Raw genomic sequence first — 17,004 nt, 5'->3', positions numbered from 1 at the left:
CAGGCCATCCAGCTCCCTGCTTGATTTGCTCTAGATCTAGTACTCTTCAACAAGGAGGTTTATTTTCTCACCAAAAAATAAGCTGGGTTTTAATCAAAATGCCTAATTAACGCAGTTGCAGCCCCTTCAGTGCTGCCAGATACAGATCCTTGGGCTGAAAATCAAGAGAGTGCAGGAAACCACTTCCCTCCAGGAAGGGAAAGAGGGCAACTTGCTGGGTCATTGAGACGCAAGGCTTTTCTGGATGCCTTTTCCTTAGACCATCTCTGCAAAGTGGCAGTCACAGTGCTGTCTGCTGGCGCTTTTCACATGGCCAAAGACCACATAATGCAAGAGAAACAAATGGCATTGTTCATCTCAGATCTGCACCCCTCACTGCTGCAGCTCCAGGGGACACAGCAAAGGTGGTGGTGCCCCTCACCCACACTTCGTTCCTGTCTCTCTGCTTCCCATTTTTTCTGGCTGCCTGCAGGAGCCTGTAATGACTCTCAGCCTGGTACCAGGTTACTGTCCTGCTAACTGACCAGGTGGACTCTCTTCCTCCTGCCCAAAGCAGATGTTCCTTTATGCTAACAGGAAGGAGAAGAGCAAAGATTAGCTCCTCTAGATCCTAAAAGGAAATGGATGGTGACGAAATGGAGAGATGGCCAAGGAAAAATAGAAGTGAAGTCTAACAACTGTGCTAGACAATTGCCATCCTGGCCCCTTCCAATGAGCAACCTCTCATACATAGTGTGCAGAGAAGGGCTTGATCACTGGCCCAGCTTTGGCACAGTGTAACCTAGCTCCAGGCAAAGGCAAGCCATGCAGAACAGTGAGGAGAAATGTCTGCACAGAGAGATGCCAGCAGAAAAGAGGGGAAGGTCTCTGGGGTTTGGTTTTCCACAGGGAAATTTCCCAGATGGCTGAACTCTTCACTCAGTAAATCTGCAGCATGAGAGATGAAGAGTGACAGCAAAGGGAGCAATCTCAGCTGACTTCACAGTGTCTTGAGCAAGAGCAAGGACAGCCTTGATACAGTTTGGCTCCTTGACTCTTGGATGCCTGCAAACTCAGCAAAATTTCGTCCAATGCAAGAAAAACAACTACCAGCTCTACTTCTTCTTAAAGAACATCCTCAGGCAGGACTAACTTTACTCCCAACAGTCTCAGAGCAGTGCTCCTGCCCTCAGCCTCAATGCCAGCACGAGGAATACCAAGCTATACAAAGGAATGCGATTTTGCACATCCTGCTGATCAGTGGGGTTTTCCACCAGCTAGTAAGGTCAGTGCTGCTTCAGGCTTCACTTCACCAGGTTCTCACTTTTGCCACAACTCAAGCACTCAGAAATTATTAGATTTGCTTATGTACATGCAGGACAATGCTATGCATGAGCAATCAGAGCAAGGAATCTCTCTCCCTGCTCACACAAGAAAGGCACTGCAGACTGCAGGCAGTAAATACACTGTCCTTCATAGACACAAACAAAGCTATCAGTAGACTGGACATTTATCACCTGGGAATGTGTCAAGGAAGTTGGTTTTGGAAAAGGAAGAGAGAGATAAGGCACTACTACAGAATGGCTGACCTGGCACCTCTTCCTGTGCAAGGAACACCCAGGCTCCAGGATATGCTGCCTTGTTTTTCTGGATCTTGAAAACCCAGTAATACCCACAAGGAAAAAGTTGCTCCTTAGAAAGTGTTCTTTCTCCTGTAGAATATACAACCCAGCCACCCCTGTCCCCACAAACACTCAGGGAAAAGGGTAGGGCACAAGCAGGGAGGTAAAAGCCTCAAGAGCAGCAAAGCAGAAAAATCCATACCTCCAGCTCCCTTAGCCAACTCCAGCATTCATTTACTCCTTTTATCTCCTTGTTGACCTTGGTTTGTTTTTACAGCCAAGCAAACACCAGTACATGCATTTCAGCACTGGGACCACCATCTGGTCCTCAGATGGGGACTGTGAATGGGGGAAACCTAACAGAAAGATCTCAACCTGCCACAAAGGTTTAGCCTGGAGAAGAGGAGGCTCAGGGGAGACCTTATTGCTCTCTACAGCTACCTGAAGGGGGGTTATAGCCAGGTGGGGGTTGGTTTCTTCTCCCAGGCAACCAGCACCAGAACAAGAGGACACAGTCTCAAGCTGTGCCAGGTGAGGTTTAGGCTGGATGTTAGGAAGACATTCTTCATAGAGAGAGTGATTGGCCATTGGAATGGGCTGCCCAGGGAGGTGGTGGAGTCACCATCACTGGAGGTGTTTAGGAAGAGACTGGATGTGGCACTTGGTGCCATGGTTTAGTTGATTAGATGGTGTTGGATGATAGGTTGGACTCGATGATCTCAAAGGTCTCTTCCACCCTGCTCTATTCTATTCTATTCTATTCTATTCTGTTGCCAACATCTGACCATATCTGAAAGATTTCTGAGTAGACAGCAAGCATTCTGTCTCCCCAGCTGGGCATTGGCAAGGCAGACATGGGGAGACTCAGCAAGCAGACTGGATGGAGAGCTGTGGGCACTCATATCTGCTTTTCACTTCCCCTGTCCAGCTCCTTCCTTCACTCTCTTTTTGACCCACCTGGCACCACCTGCTCAGCTCTGGTGCTCAAGTTGTTCAAGTTATTCTAGTCCTTCTCTTTACTCTCTTTCACTGAGCCATGAGCTCGGGACTGATGGCAGGCAGCTGGTGATCTTCACCCTGCTGCAATAAACTTGGAAAAAAAACCAGCAGAGCACCTTGATGCTGTTTGGAAACTACCAGTCAGAGGACAGAGCTCACAATCTCCTGGGATGTGAAGTCCTGCAGTTCCAAAGCTCTATGTCCCAACAATGCATGCCTTCCTTCTTCCACCACTCCTCTCTCTCCATCACTGCTACTTACTTCCATCCACCATGGCCAGAGGCCCTACACAGATCAGCAGGAGTCCATCCAACATGATGATTAGGCAACAAACCCACCCAGCATGTTCCTGTGAACCTCAGGCCAGCCAGCACTGTCCCACAGCAGCTCTTGTCCCACCTATCCTACACTGTGCCTCACCCAGGGAGCATTTTCCTGTAAACAGTGCCATCCCAAACAGTGCCATCCCCACCAGTGCAGCATGGCCCTTCCTGCCTCAGCCATCAACCAAGGACTGAAAAGTATTAGAGGAGAGCTTGGGGAAAGAGCTGATAAGGAATTTGGGTCTCCAGCAGCATGAAATAGAGCAGGCAGGCAGCAGTGGTTTATCTCTCCAAAGAAACACATGGGGAAAGAGGGTTCTGCAAATTATTCCTTCTTGTGGGAATTCTCTAGGCAGAGCTAAGTTATACTGGGGAGCAAGCTCCTGAAAAAAATCAAGGCTGAGGGATTTCTGCTAGTGAAACGGTTGAGGCTCCTCTTGAGCCAAAGGCTGTTAACTGGATCTCCAGCAAGCTGGAGGGGCAGAGAACCAAAACACATCACCCTGCTGATCCAGGCTGCAAACCAAGCCAGGTATTTCTAGAGTGAAAAACCAGCTGTGCCTCGTGCTTTACCCTCAAGGACTCCCCCCACCCCACTGCCTCGGAAAGAATTCACTGCTCTGCACCTTTCAAATCACATCCAGATTTTCCCTGGCACGGGTTCCAAACTCACTGCAAAAAAATAAAGGCAGCTCCAAATGTACACACAATGAATCCCAGCCCATGGAGCAGCCAGCTACGTGGGCTATTCCTAGGATGGGGAAGTGGGTGTGGGAGACAGAGTTTCCAGGTGCCCTGCACTTAGCAGCTGTCTGGCAAAGTCCTGCACATATCCTAGCAAAGAGGAGGAGAACCAGCCAAGGGCCTCTGGGATGGTCCTGGCTATAGCATAATCATGAAGACCCAGACAGCTGTGAAGTGAAGCTGACCTACAGAGTATCCCTATCAAGACAGCCCCTTACATTCTCATGGCTGGAGATCTGCTGGAGTAGCAGCAAAACGCTCCCAAGGCTGTTGCTTCCACAGCCCACAGTGCCATGTAATGGAGAAAGATGTAAGGTATTTTGTTTAAGGACAGCTTTGGGTCACCTTTGGGTCAGAAGCAGAGCTACTGCTCCATCCCAGCAGTCTGCCTGGGGTAATACTGTTTGCACATCATGAGGGTGAGCCGAAACCCAGAAGAAAAGGCAACCACACTGATAATGGGCAGCAAGTCAGCATGGGACTGTCCACCCAAGGGTGCTACAGCAGACATGCCCTTCCTCCTAGAGCAGAAAATGGTAGTTAGAACCCTTGCCTGATCTCCAGCTCTGATGAAGGTGTGATGAGACTGAGGGAAGTCAGGTACTTTAGCTGGGAAATGGAAAATGCTTCTCCATCTCCTTCAACTGGGCCCTTGTGGGGAGCTGTTAGCAGCCTCACAATTGTTCTGGACGAAAAGCCCAACATATTTTGGGTAGCACTGATGCTGGGCAGGTTAACAGGCTGGGAGGGGAGTAGAAAGGAGCCATAATTCTGTGTTTTAAAATGACCACACCAACCTCTCCTTCTCCTCCTCCTCCCTTCTTGGGAGTTTGCTATTGTCTGTAGCTAAAGCTTCCTAAAAAGCAAATTTACAGCCAAAGTTAGCTCAGCTTCGGGCAACCCCTCCTTGCTGAGGCTCACGTTTCCAGCAAAGCAGACTGGCCAGGATCTGCTCCAGGCCACTTGAGCTGCACAAAGTTTGGAAGGCTCCACTCTCCTTATAAAAGCTGTTTCCTGAAAGATCTGGCACAGCCCTTACACAGTGGGACCAACTGAGCTCATTTGTTTTCTTAGTTCATTTTTTCCTGGGGTCTCCACACCATCATCTCCCAGCCAGCATGGGTGTAACCCTTACTGTGGACTCCTGCAGGCAAGGACAGAGCTGCCCAGAAGGGCGTCCCTCAGGCCAGGCAGTGACAGATCTCTCCTCTCTTGCCAGCTGCTCTTGACTCTGCTCCAGGGACCACAGGCAATGCCATGCATGGGCTGGGTGCTGCCAGGGCTCCAGAGCTGTTTTGAGGGACCAGCCTCAGCACCACATAAAGCTGAGGAGGCTGTGCTGGTGGCTTAAAGCCAGCAAAACTAGCCAAGAGTCCACCTCAGATTCCCCTATATGGTGGTAGAGGTTTTTCAGCCATGGTGCAGAAGCCCTGCAGTGTCCTGCCAGGCAAAATCTGACCTCACCACAGCATGCTATGGGATGAATGTGGTGCCAGTACCAGGGAAAGGACCACCCCTGGGTCAAAACCTCAAGTGCAATTGCTCTGCTCTGCTTCAGAGGACCCAGCTTTATGACTCCACTTCAGAAGAGCTAAGTGGGCTGAAGAACTTGCACTTAGAAGTGCCTCCTCTGATACAATCACAGACCTACTTCAAGGGGCCCAAAGTCTCCAGAAATTTCCCAGAAATCAAATCCCCCCTCAAAGCAAACCTTAACAAACCAAAGGAACACAAAGCAAACACAACTCCTGTGGGCTGAATGTTGTAACATTGGTTTAATCAGGGAACTCTCTTCCCATTCCAGGAAGCCAGCTTGACAGACAAACCCAAATGGCACCTTCTCAGGTCGTGGTGGTGGTGACCTTGAGTTTGGGACACTTAGGGGTTTGCTAAGAAAGCCAGAGCTGCAGGAGGCACAGGGTTGCAGGAGACATTTTTGAGAACTGCAGTGGCCACAGCATCTAATGTTACTCTGCAACGGGCTTCCCAGAAAGCAGCATACTTTCAGTAAGCCACTGGAGCCAAATCTCCACTGGTAATGAAATTCAGATGCTAAAGCTGTGGCTCAAAATGGGATCGAGAGCAAACTACAGCACTCCCAGAAGCTGCACATCACCAAATCCCTAGCAAGGCTAAGCATGCTAGAGCCACCTCTTGCAGGCACCCAGGGTGGCTGCCTCAAGCTCACCTAGGGGGGCACCCCAGGAACAGAGAGACAAAGTCTGGGTTCAGCTCTAAGTAACAAAACTCATTGCCATGCCAAACTGGGAAGGTAAAGAACTGCTCTAGAAAGAAACCATCCTCTAGCACTGCCAGCAGCTATTAAAAGAGCCTTCTCTTACCTCCAAGTGAAGTTCTCTTTCAGAAGCAGACACTGTTTACAAGCCATTTCACTAGAGAGGTTATAGCTCCTGAGAAAGCCACCAGCTCCTGACTGCTCTGTGATGTGCAGCAAAAGGAGGAATACAAAGGCAACACAATCCCCATTTCTTAGTAACACCACTTCCCTGAAGCAAGAGGATTTCTGAGGCTGCCCCATGAGGACAGGCAGAGTCAAGATTGTCAGTCTTTCCAGTGGCTATCTCCTGCTTGGAGGTAGGACACCATCCCATGCTAGCATCTGCTCACCACCCCACCCCTTGCCCTTTGCTGTCACAAGTGGTAAAGCTGCAGGTGCCAGCTCTTAGGCATCAGTAGTCTGTCTGTTCTTTGCAATCACAAGCCACTGCAAATATGAAATGTCAAGGAAAAATTGTGAGAGAAGCATGGACAAGCAGTTTTCCAAGTCAACATGTAGTGAACTCTGAAAACAGTGTTGTTTAATCCTGTGGTAAGGAGACCAGAGCAGACTAACGTCTCTGCAGAGGACACAGACAAATGCACAAGCTCCTCCAGAGGACAGTCATCCTAACTCCCCAAATCTGCTTTCTTACACAAGAGCCAGGCTTTATTTTCCAGCAATTTCAACACTCTCTTTCCTCCAAAGGAAATCCCAGTGACACACTTCTTAGCTAAGGGAAACTATTTCAGCACCAAGAAGAAGAAACAAACCTTAATGAGCGTGGTGTGAGAAGCAGTGCTCCGACCAGGCTTCCCGAGCCCCACCACTCCCTTCCAAAACCAGCAGCATTTTGGTGGGAATTTTCTGCAAGAGCAGCGTGGCCAAGCTGTACATCCCATTTTTCCAAGTTATCTCCTTTGCCACTTTGGCTTCCACTTTTCCTCCTCACTCCTTTTTTTTCCTGCAGGAGAACTTGTACAGCAAGGGCTTCTCTGCTGTGTTACTGTCAGGTGTGCCTTGCTTTTGCTGGTGTTACAATGCAAGGACAAGCCAGAACCAGAATTGCCTCTGCAGGAAACCTAGGCAAGATTCTCCTGCTCAGAAAGGAGATGTAAAAGGTTTTCTTGATGCCAGTCAGAGAAAAGCAAAGCCCACTAAATGCCTTTATCTCTCTAGAAAAGTCAGGAGGCAGAGCACAGCACAAAGGGCTGCACTAAACAGACCTGACAGTCACTGGAAGTGATTATGGTACCGTGACATTTCCAAATGTGCCCATTAGCTACTTGGGGGTGGGAGGAAAGTCAACTCTGTGGTCAAAGCCATTAGCCATGGGGGCATGAAAGACTCCCAGGGCTCCCTCAGGCTGGTTATTTTTGCAAGGCATATTAAGGTTATTTCCCCCACACACACACTTTCTGTAGCAGCAGCACCAAAGGACAGCTCCAAGCAATCCCCTGCACCACAAGGTCTGCAATGGACCATTACATCTGTTCTTTGGGCATGCACTCAGCTGCACATTGGGCTGACAGGGCACACATCATGCCACAGAAATCCTATCTTTGAGCAACCAGTCCTGGACACCCCAGGAGGAAGCCAAAGCTGTCAATCAGCTTGACTGAATGTTTGGAACTCAGTTGTTATTTGTCTCCAGATGGCCCTTTGAGTTGCATGGGACCGGAGAAAAAGAGTGTATGAGCAGTTCCTGGGGAGCCCCACATCGTCCTCAGCCCTGTGCTGTGCTTGCCAGGCCACTTCTGAAAACGAGCAAGCTGCTGTGGGAGGAGCTCCTGGCAGAAGCTGCGCAAGTTTAGGCTTCAGGTGAGAAGAAAGTCCTTCACAGAAAGAGCTGTTGGCCATTGGAATGTGCTGCCCAGGGAGGTGGTGGAGTCACCGTCCCTGGAGGTGTTCAAAAAGGGACTGGATGTGGCACTTGGTGCCATGGTTTAGTGGTCATGAGGTCTTGGGTGACAGGTTGGACTTGATGATCTTTGAGGTCTTTTCCAACCTTCTTGATTCCGTGATTCTAAGTGGGTTCCTTAGTTGAAGTCCTCCACTAATGAACTCTGGAGGGAGAATAACAGAGGGGTTTAACACCTGCTGGGAACACTGATACCAGACACCGATGTATTCATGGACACGGTGCAGGCCAAGGACTTGCTATTGCTCAGCTGGTTCAGTAGATAAGAGGCAAAGCACAAATATGCCCATACAGACTGGGAAAAAGTTCCTGCCATGCCAAACCCATCGTGGTTCTTGTGGGAGCCCGCTTGCCTACCTGGCAGAAAGGGGATGATCCTTTGCTTGGGGTCCTTCTGCCCTCCTTCCATCGGAAACTTGTCCAGCATTTGCATCTAGAAAAGGAAATGCAAGAGAGGTGATTCGAGTCATTGGCTAACTTGCATGACACAAAGCCACTCTCTCCAGGAGGAGGTGAAGCCTGTTCCCCTAACCAGCAGCATCCTGAAACATCCTACTCAGCACTGTAAGCCAGAGTGCAGTGGCCTACAGCACCGAGGGAAGCAGCACAGCCAAAGCAGCGCCAGAAGCACAAGACCTCAGTGCCACATCCACTATTTCAAAGACATTTCCTGCCTCTGATGCTGCTCATCACTATCACTCTGCTAAGCGTGGGTGATTTATGTAACTCGCTATTCTGCAACTATTAAGTTTCATCCTGATGGACATTGGTCACTAGATGTCAGAAGCTGCTCCAAAAACATGTTGCATTTTAAGCTTATTAGCTCAAGCACAGCACAGCACTCCCAAAACTCCTGGACTACAGCTGACTTGGACTCTCAGCACTAACTCATGTTTGCCTGCAAAAGGCCATAAAGTTATGTCAAGTTTGGAGAATGCTTTGTGCTTTGAGGGAAGAATGCTGTATGAGATCTTCACCATTACAAATAATTTCCTGATGGATGCAACAGCACTGAGTAGGTCTAGTCAGCAGAGAGAGATGATAACCAGCTCCTGCTCTTGCTGAGTGCCTGCACTGATGCTTCAGCACGTGCACAAAGCTTCCGTGGAGCTGCTGCAGTGCTTAATAGCAGAAGAGGAGAAAGAGCACACCCAGTCATCCACCACCCACTCAGACATTCCCTCCTGTGGAAGGAAGAGGGAGATGCAAATTCTGCCCTGTGTTTTTCTGAAGCATGGATCTGAGCTCTGTCTCACATCACTTGCAGAGCTCACTGGCCCCTCGGGTACGTGAAATGGGTCTTGCCGTCTCCTTGCTATCTCGTTCTGCATAAATAAGCAAGCACTTATGGAAGCCCTGGAGACAACCTGTCCAGGAAGTGTCTATGAGCACCTACAAAGTCTAAGCAGACCTTCTCCATTGGCCCAACTAAGATTTTAAGTATTTAATACAAAGAGGAAACTATCAACCAATGAGTCTGAGCCATCCATCCCTGGAGAAGCAGGCAGCCCTCACCCAGCCTGGCAGGAGGGTGGACACCACTGAGTAGCAAGACACAAAAAGACATGCTCCCTCCTGTCTGCTGCTCTACCATGAAACATCAGGAGACCCTTCACCACTGCAACTTTGGAGCCCAGACACCCCCTGATGACATGTCCCACCTGGCTCCTTGCTTTTCATGGTTCTTCTTCTTTAGCATCTATTTTTCCACGTGCTTTCTACAGGAGGTTCCTATCTAAAGGCTGCAGACTCCAAGGTCAGGTTGAACGAGGCTCTGAGCAAACTGTTCTTGTTAAAGATGTCCCTGAGTAGTGCATGGAGATGGAGGTCTGGATGACCTTTAAAAGTCCTTCTAATCCAAACCATTTGATGATTTGAGGACTCCTCTATTGCTAAGTGCAAGCTTGTTTAAAGTGCTGTAATGCTAATGCTACAGCCAAGTTCTTTCTGTCATCAGAGCTCCCCACACCCCTGCACAGGCTACATTTTTTTTCCCCTTTTCTTTTCTTTTTTTTCTTGGATCTCAAATGCACTGGGATAAAATTCTTGAGGTTTGGTGGAGAGGGAAGACAGAAAGCAGGAGGTATTTTTCCTACATTTCGAGAAGGAATAAAACACTTTCCTAATACTCCCAAAGACAACAGGAAACCCAAAAGAAGCTACCAAGTATTCTCTTCAAAAGGAAAAGAAGACAACTGAGAACTAGGGGACGACACCGAGTACAAACAAACCGTGTTTACAGCCTCTTCTGAAAATAAGTTTGAAAGAGTTTGTAACTTCAGCCTTGGCAACGACAGGGGATGGCAGTGCTGTTCCCTGCAGCCACAAAGCAAGCCCAAGCGTGGCTGACAGAGGGCTCACCTTCCTGAGGCACTGCAGGCTCCCAGGGCAGCACCGCTCCTCCCCGAGCGCACCGCAGCTTCCTGGCTCTGCCCTCAGTCCACGAAAACGAAGGATGACAGACACCACATCCCCGTTACCCTGTAAAACACCCGGGCTGCACTACAGCAGAGAAATGCCTCTGGCCCTGCTCTTCCTACGGGGAATAGCTCAGGAAAACTTGTGACTGGGGAAGGGAGAGCAAAACAAGTCCCAAACGCCGCACATCTGATTGCTGTTAAGCAACGCCACGCTTGAGTCACTGGAAGCTTTCCTCTCCTCTCAGCTCTGAGCTGAGGATGCCTCGCTCCTGGGAGCACCCTGAGCCTCCAAGGCACAACTGGTGCAAGCTGTTTTCTCCCACAGGCACGTGCCTGGGCCGTGCCTCTGGCCAGACCTGCTCCCAACCATGTGATCCCACCAAACTCCGCCAGAACTTCAGTCCAGAAGTTCTCCCTTTCCTTTTGCTTGACCCAAAGTGCCTCTTGCAGCAGCCTGAGGACTCCCTTTCTGCAGCCATCCTGCTCTGCTCCAGCCCAGAGTCACCAGTACCACCTCAGCCAGCCCATAAGCTGCTGTGGGCTGGTATCGTTATGCCTGTGCACTCACACAAGCTGCTCTCTCTTCTCTTGCTGGAGGAAGAAAAAAAGGTTGTGAGGTGCCTGAAGCACCCTCAGGCACGCACAGGAAGGGGAGAAGGGGGAGAAGGAGCAAGGCAGAGGGGGTCAATTCCACAGATCCCATCCAGTCTGGCTGCCACATCATGCAGCTCCAGAGAAAGCAGCAGCAAATACCAGTTCATCAGTTTTACTAGGCATAAGCCTGTGGTTGAAGAACAGCTGGAAAACCCACTCCAAAGAAAACAACCCCAGTGCTGGCTGTAACTGTGGCAGGCAGTTTCCCTTAGCAAGATTGTAGAGCCTACATCTGCAGAAATCCAGGCTGTGGGTCACTGACTGATGATTCTTCCATACCACTACATCACAAAAAAAGCACAAAACTGATGGGAGAAGGTCAGCTGCAGACATGAGAGAGGCCATTAGAGACCTGGAGGAAGCCAGCTGGAAGGTCTCCAGGTTTTGAGGCTCCCTGTACCCCTTGCAGCCCGTCTTGCTTCCATGGATTTTGCAGAATGGGGACTGCTGCACAGGTTGTTACACTGCTCTTGCCCAGGAAAGCAAAGGAAAGCAGGCACAACTGTGGAGAAGGGATGGGAAAAGGGTAAAAGTGCAGCAGGGCCACAAGCCCTGGGGGAGGCACACACAGACAGGCATCAGATGATGGTCTGCAGAAACCAAGGCACCCAGTGACAAGGCAAGGCAGGGCAGGTTTCCTGACCTTTCTCCCCGGCCATGGCAGGGAAATGTGCTCCCTAGCAGACAAGGAACAGCAGAGTGGAGGCAGCTGGCATAGGAAGACTCCCACAAATACATCCCAGCAGTGAGGGTTTCCATCCAAGCTCCAAGCAGGACTGCTCACATCACACTCCCAGAAGGGGTGATTGTCTGGCCATCCAAGATCCCAGGGGGAGGGGGAGAGAGGGCAGACAGACACACAGCCCTTTGGAGCACGGGAGAACGCAGAGAGGCCAAGTCTCGCTCTCAGCAATGTGCTCAGCCAGGTCAGGAAGAAAAATGAAGGAAAGAGGAACAATAACTCTATTGTTTCTCCCTTTCCAAGATTATTTTAAAGCATCTGTGACAGAATCTTAAAATACAACAGAATGAAAAAGAGAAAACTATTGGAGTGGATGCAGTTGGGAGCATTTTGATGTGTTTTTATCCTGTGGAAGCTGTTGGATCACACTTTCCATGGATTCCATGGCAGCAGTGGGGGGTGATCCCATCACTGCCATGCTCTGGCTCCCCCAGCACCTTTATCCAATCCCAAGCAGGCTCCCCACAACAGCACATTAGGTGGTGGAGATAAATGTGCCCTACCCTATCTTATCTTATCAATTAGGTGTTTTTTCTTATTAACCCAGAAACATTTGGGCAGTGAGTCTGGAGCTGGCCACGGCTGGAGGCCTGTGCACAGCATGGGAGGACACTGTCCCCGTGGCCAAGCTGTCCAGTAACCAGGCCAGGGATAATGCCAGTGGGGCCACCCAGGGTGAGGGAGCCTTTCAAAGGCAGCTTTGTACCAACAGCTAACACCTTGGCAGACAGCTCCTTCGTTAACAGGAAACTCGTAAGATAATATCCTAATTGAATCAATTAAAAGTGCTGCTGTGGGGCTGCAGGGGATCCTAGGGGGAGGGGAGCGTGTGTGCTCAGCAGTATTCCTGGGAAGCAGAGCATTCAGGAAGGGCTTTGCCCAAATAGTAGAAATTCTTCATAGAGAGAGTGATTGCCCATTGGAATGGGCTGCCTGGGGAGGTGGTAGAGGTGCCATCATTGGGGGTGTTTAGGAGGAGACTTGATATGGTGGTTGGTTGCATGGTTTAGTTGATTAGGTGGTGTTGGATGATGGGATGGACACCATGATCTTGAAGGTCTCTTCCAACCTGGTCTATTCTATTCTATTCTATTCTATTCTAAGAGCTGATGGTGTCATGCCAGAGGGATACACCATGCGGATAGCACAACTCCAGAAGGATGTCTCTGATGGAGCAGCAAGGCCACAAGCCTAAATGTCTGTGACTCTCTGCAAAAAAAGAGCCAAACAACCCTCAAGCCAAGTGGCAGAGGGTAATAAGGTGTGTTCACCACTTCGCTGCTTCTCTTCTGCTCTCCTCAAGAAAGTGGAAAAGCTTTGTCCTCTAAATTGGAAAGATGAGGACAAAACCAAGAAAGCAACACAAACCAAACACAACCTAAGCAAAAATCCATTATTTGTTCATTTAAATCTGATCTGGTGGGAAGAAAAACATCAGGGTGAAATGGTAAACACAAGATGCCTGCATTCCCCAATAACAGTGAAGCAGAAGGGCACAGGATTACTCTTGCAGCAAGTCCTCTGCAGCTGGGGGACTGTGGGATTTGCTTTTGCCAAGTGGCTCTGAAGCCCAGGCTGTCTGTTACTGAGTGTCAGGGCTTGCATGGCTGCAAAGACAAAATGAAGCTTTGCCAACTTCTGGAGTGGTTCACGTCACCGAACAGCAAGATAGATCAACACAGGCTAGAGGGTGATCAAACACCCAGGCAAGGAGAGCAAACTCTTCTGCTCTTGCACAAGATCAGGAGCTAGGCCATGAGCTGGAATTGCAGGCATGGGGCAAGGGACGTTTCCCCCTCTCTTATCGAGAGCATTTGCTTTGCTTGTGTGGTGGAGCTTTGGTGCGAAACCACATTCCTCCTTCCTGGTGTAGCAATCAAGAGCTGACCTAATCCACATCTACACCAGACATGTCCATTGTCCAGAGCAGAGCAGTCAGCTTTTGACACTACTTGAGGGGAAGGGAAAAAAAGAAAAAAAAAAAAAAAAGCCAAAAAGAAGGGAAAAAAACGGTTCAACAAAAGGCTTCAGAGCTGGGCTGAGTGAGCGGAGGCAGAATCACAGCAGACTCTTTGTGAGAGCAACAGCCACCCCGCTGAGAGAAGGCAGCGGCCTGCCATGGGGGAAAGATGGGCCCAAGCCAAGCCAAGCCTGCTCTCATTCCACACTCCCAAACTCCCGTCAGCCCCATCCCTCCTGAGAGGGGGAATGCTGCAGGCAGCCAGGCATGCTGCTGTCACCACAGCAGTGAACTCCAGATGGGGACATTCACATGCACTGCTCACTCAGACTCCCGTGTGCTCAGAGAGCATCAGTCAAGCCTCCTGTATGGGAAGAAGAATCCTTTCCCAAACGTGATCCACCGAGCAACAGCATCCCAACGATTGTCAAATGCAGGGGGGAAGGGACACAGGTCCAGCAACCACCTTCTGTCACGGCAGCACCTCAGCCTCATGGGGAGGTGATGAGGGACATGGCTGCACGCTGAGAACCAGAGAAACCAGAGACATTGCAAATGTGCTCTTGCAGATCAAAGCACCCCTGTGCCCTGGAGTCAGCTGGTTCAGGGAACATCTGCCACACAGATAATCTGGGAAAGAGAACAACATCTGGCATCAGCTCACAAGCTATTGATGTTTAGTCTCTTTGCAGTCCTACAGGAGGCACCTTCCCTGCATCTCCTTGGACTGCTCATGAAGAAACAGGGTGAAAACAGAAGCACCAAGGCAGAGCAAGATCAGATCCCAAGGGTGATGATGCCGAGCTCAGGAGGTCAAGCCTGGGGAAGGACTCCACTAGTATGGCACCATGTAATGCTTGGATCTTCAAAGACAGTAATGGGAGCTGAAGGGCAGCACAACTGAGCAGATTCTTGACAGCCCAGCTTCTCCCCAGGCCTGGCCTTCTGGTACAAGTGCATTCTACACATCAGGAGGCAGAGGCAATCCTGACTTCCTCAAGGCTAGGAAATGGCATCACAGAGGCTGGATTGTGCAAACTTGATGGAAAACTTGAAGCATTGCTCAGCAATAGACAAAAAAAGAAAATAAAGTAATTAAATGAGATCAGAGAAAAAAAGGGCTACAAAAATGGGCAGCAGCTGCCACTGCAAAAGACATTTCCTATGAAATCACAGGAAGCATTAGAGAGGGAGACACTGGAGCCTGTGAATAGCTCACTCCTATGGAGAGGGCAGTGGGTAGAGGGCTGGCATGACACATCCCTCTGCCTGGCACTGTCACATCCAGCCCCAGGAGCAAGGCACAGCCTAGTCTGTTCTACCCTGGGTGCCTGCTCATAAACCACACAGACCAAACCTGGGGAGCCAACAGGATCTGCCAGCATGCAGGGACTGAGAGGGACAAAGCAGCTTCATATCCACAGGTTTGGTTTGAGGGCAATGGTCCTCCAAAAGCAACTGGGCAGAAAGCTTCCACAGTGCAGGGCCAGGAGATGTTTCCAGCCCAAGCCCCCACTCATTCTCTGAGCAGAAACCTCAGCTATGCTCATCTCCAGTATAAGCAATGAAGGCCATGACAGGCATTGCTTGCTCAGATTGGACATAAGAAAGCAATGTTGTATGGTGAGGGTGGTAAGGAACTGGAACAGGTTGCCCAGAGATGTGGATGTTCTGTCCCTGGAAATGTTTAAGGTCAGCTTGGACAAGGCTCTGAGCAACCTGATCTAGTTAAAGATGTCCCTGCTTAGTGCAGGAGCATTGAACTAGATGACCTTTAAAGGCCCTTTCCAACCCAAACTCTTCTAGAATTCTAGGATTCCCAGTGAAGGAGCCACTCAGCCCTAAGTGTCTAACCCCTACAAGCTCCTCAATATGAGAAGCCTCCTGTTTTATCATCCAGCCCTGAAACTTAAACCACCTCCCAGAAATCACTAAAAGATTGTCATATTTGTTGATCAGTGATGAGAGAATGGAAGATTCTAGTTGCTTCTATCACCATCACAACCAACACAATGTGCTACTTGCAGCAGAAAGGTGAAAGAGAGTCATGGAAGGAGAAACAGATATATCCTTTTCTCCAGACAGGTCTCTCTCTGTCTGGTAAAGCCAAACACTACTCCCACAGTGATTTTTGTCTTTTCTATTCTCATCTACAAAGTACATTTCCAAGAGCATTAAAAGACAAAAGAGTCATGTGGGTGACATGGACAGTGGCACTGAGTGCACCCTCAGCAAATTTGCTGATGACACCAAGCTGTGTGGTGCAGCAGACACGCTGGAGGGAAGGGAAGCCATCCAGAGGGACCTTGACAGGCTGGAGAGGTGGGCACAAGCCAACCTCATGAGGTTCAACAAGACCAAGTGCAGGGTCCTGCATCTGGGTCGAGGCAATCCCAGGCACAAATACAGGCTGGGCAGTGACTGGCTGGAAAGCAGCCCTGAGGAGAGAGACTTGGGGGTGCTGGTGGACAAAAAGCTCAACATGAGCTCTCAGTGTGCACTTGCAGCCCGCAAAGCCAATCAGATCCTGGGCTGCATCAGGAGAAGTGTGGCCAGCAGGTCGAGGGAGGTGATCCTCCCCCTCTACTCAGCTCTGGTGAGACCCCACCTGGAGTACTGTGTCCAGTTCTGGAACCCCTATTACAAGAGGGATGTGGAGGTGCTGGAAGGTGTCCAGAGAAGAGCCACAAGGATGATCAGAGGGCTGGAGCACCTCTCCTATGAGGACAGACTGAAGGAGTTGGGGCTGTTCAGTCTGCAGAAGAGAAGGCTCTGAGGTGACCTAATTGTGACCTTCCAATTTCTGAAGGGGACCTACAGGAAGGCTGGGGAGGGACTTCTCAGGATCTCAGGTAGTGATAGGACTAGGGGGAATGGAATGAAGCTGGAGGTGGGGAGATTCAGGCTAGATGTGAGGAGGAGGTTCTTCACCATGAGAGTGGTGAAGCCCTGGAATGGGTTGTCCAGGGAGGTGGTTGGGGTGCCGTCCCTGGAGGTGTTTAAGACCAGGCTGGATGAGGCTCTGGCCAGCCTGATCTAGTGTGGGGTGTCCCTGCCCATGGCAGGGGGGTTGGAACTAGATGATCCTTGTGGTCCCTTCCAACCCTGACTGATACTATGATACTAAGTCTGCATGTTTTCCAAAGCAACAAGTAGCTCTGGGGACCTACTTGTAGGCACTAAGAAGGGAATGCGAGGACAGACAAAACTGCACCCTCCCAAAACCCAACTCCAGTAAGAGACACCAGGATCCAAAACTACCACCCATCCTTGGATGGGCCCAAACAACTGCTGAAAAGCACTCTTTGCTTTGTCTCCTTTGTAAGCCTGTCCAGAATATATTTGGTAGAGACTAAAGGAGA

General features: G+C 49.9%; 1 protein-coding gene across 2 annotated transcripts in view; it reads right to left on the bottom strand.

Moving 5' to 3' along the window:
* SH3PXD2B (SH3 and PX domains 2B) overlaps positions 1-17,004 on the bottom strand; it is an 81,317-nt gene that overhangs the window by 35,063 nt on the left and 29,250 nt on the right. For both annotated transcript variants that reach the window (XM_068160155.1, XM_068160166.1), the window contains exon 3: positions 8,224-8,299. In XM_068160155.1, the coding sequence (XP_068016256.1) occupies positions 8,224-8,299 (76 nt within the window). The remainder of the gene's footprint in view (positions 1-8,223; positions 8,300-17,004) is intronic.

The sequence above is a fragment of the Melanerpes formicivorus genome, unplaced genomic scaffold (assembly GCF_026170545.1).
Source record: "Melanerpes formicivorus ecotype bairdi unplaced genomic scaffold, bMelFor1.0.p_v2 SCAF_2, whole genome shotgun sequence".
Lineage (NCBI taxonomy): Eukaryota > Metazoa > Chordata > Aves > Piciformes > Picidae > Melanerpes > Melanerpes formicivorus.
Note: the sequence above shows the minus strand (reverse complement) of the source record. Positions and strands in the feature narration are given on the sequence as shown.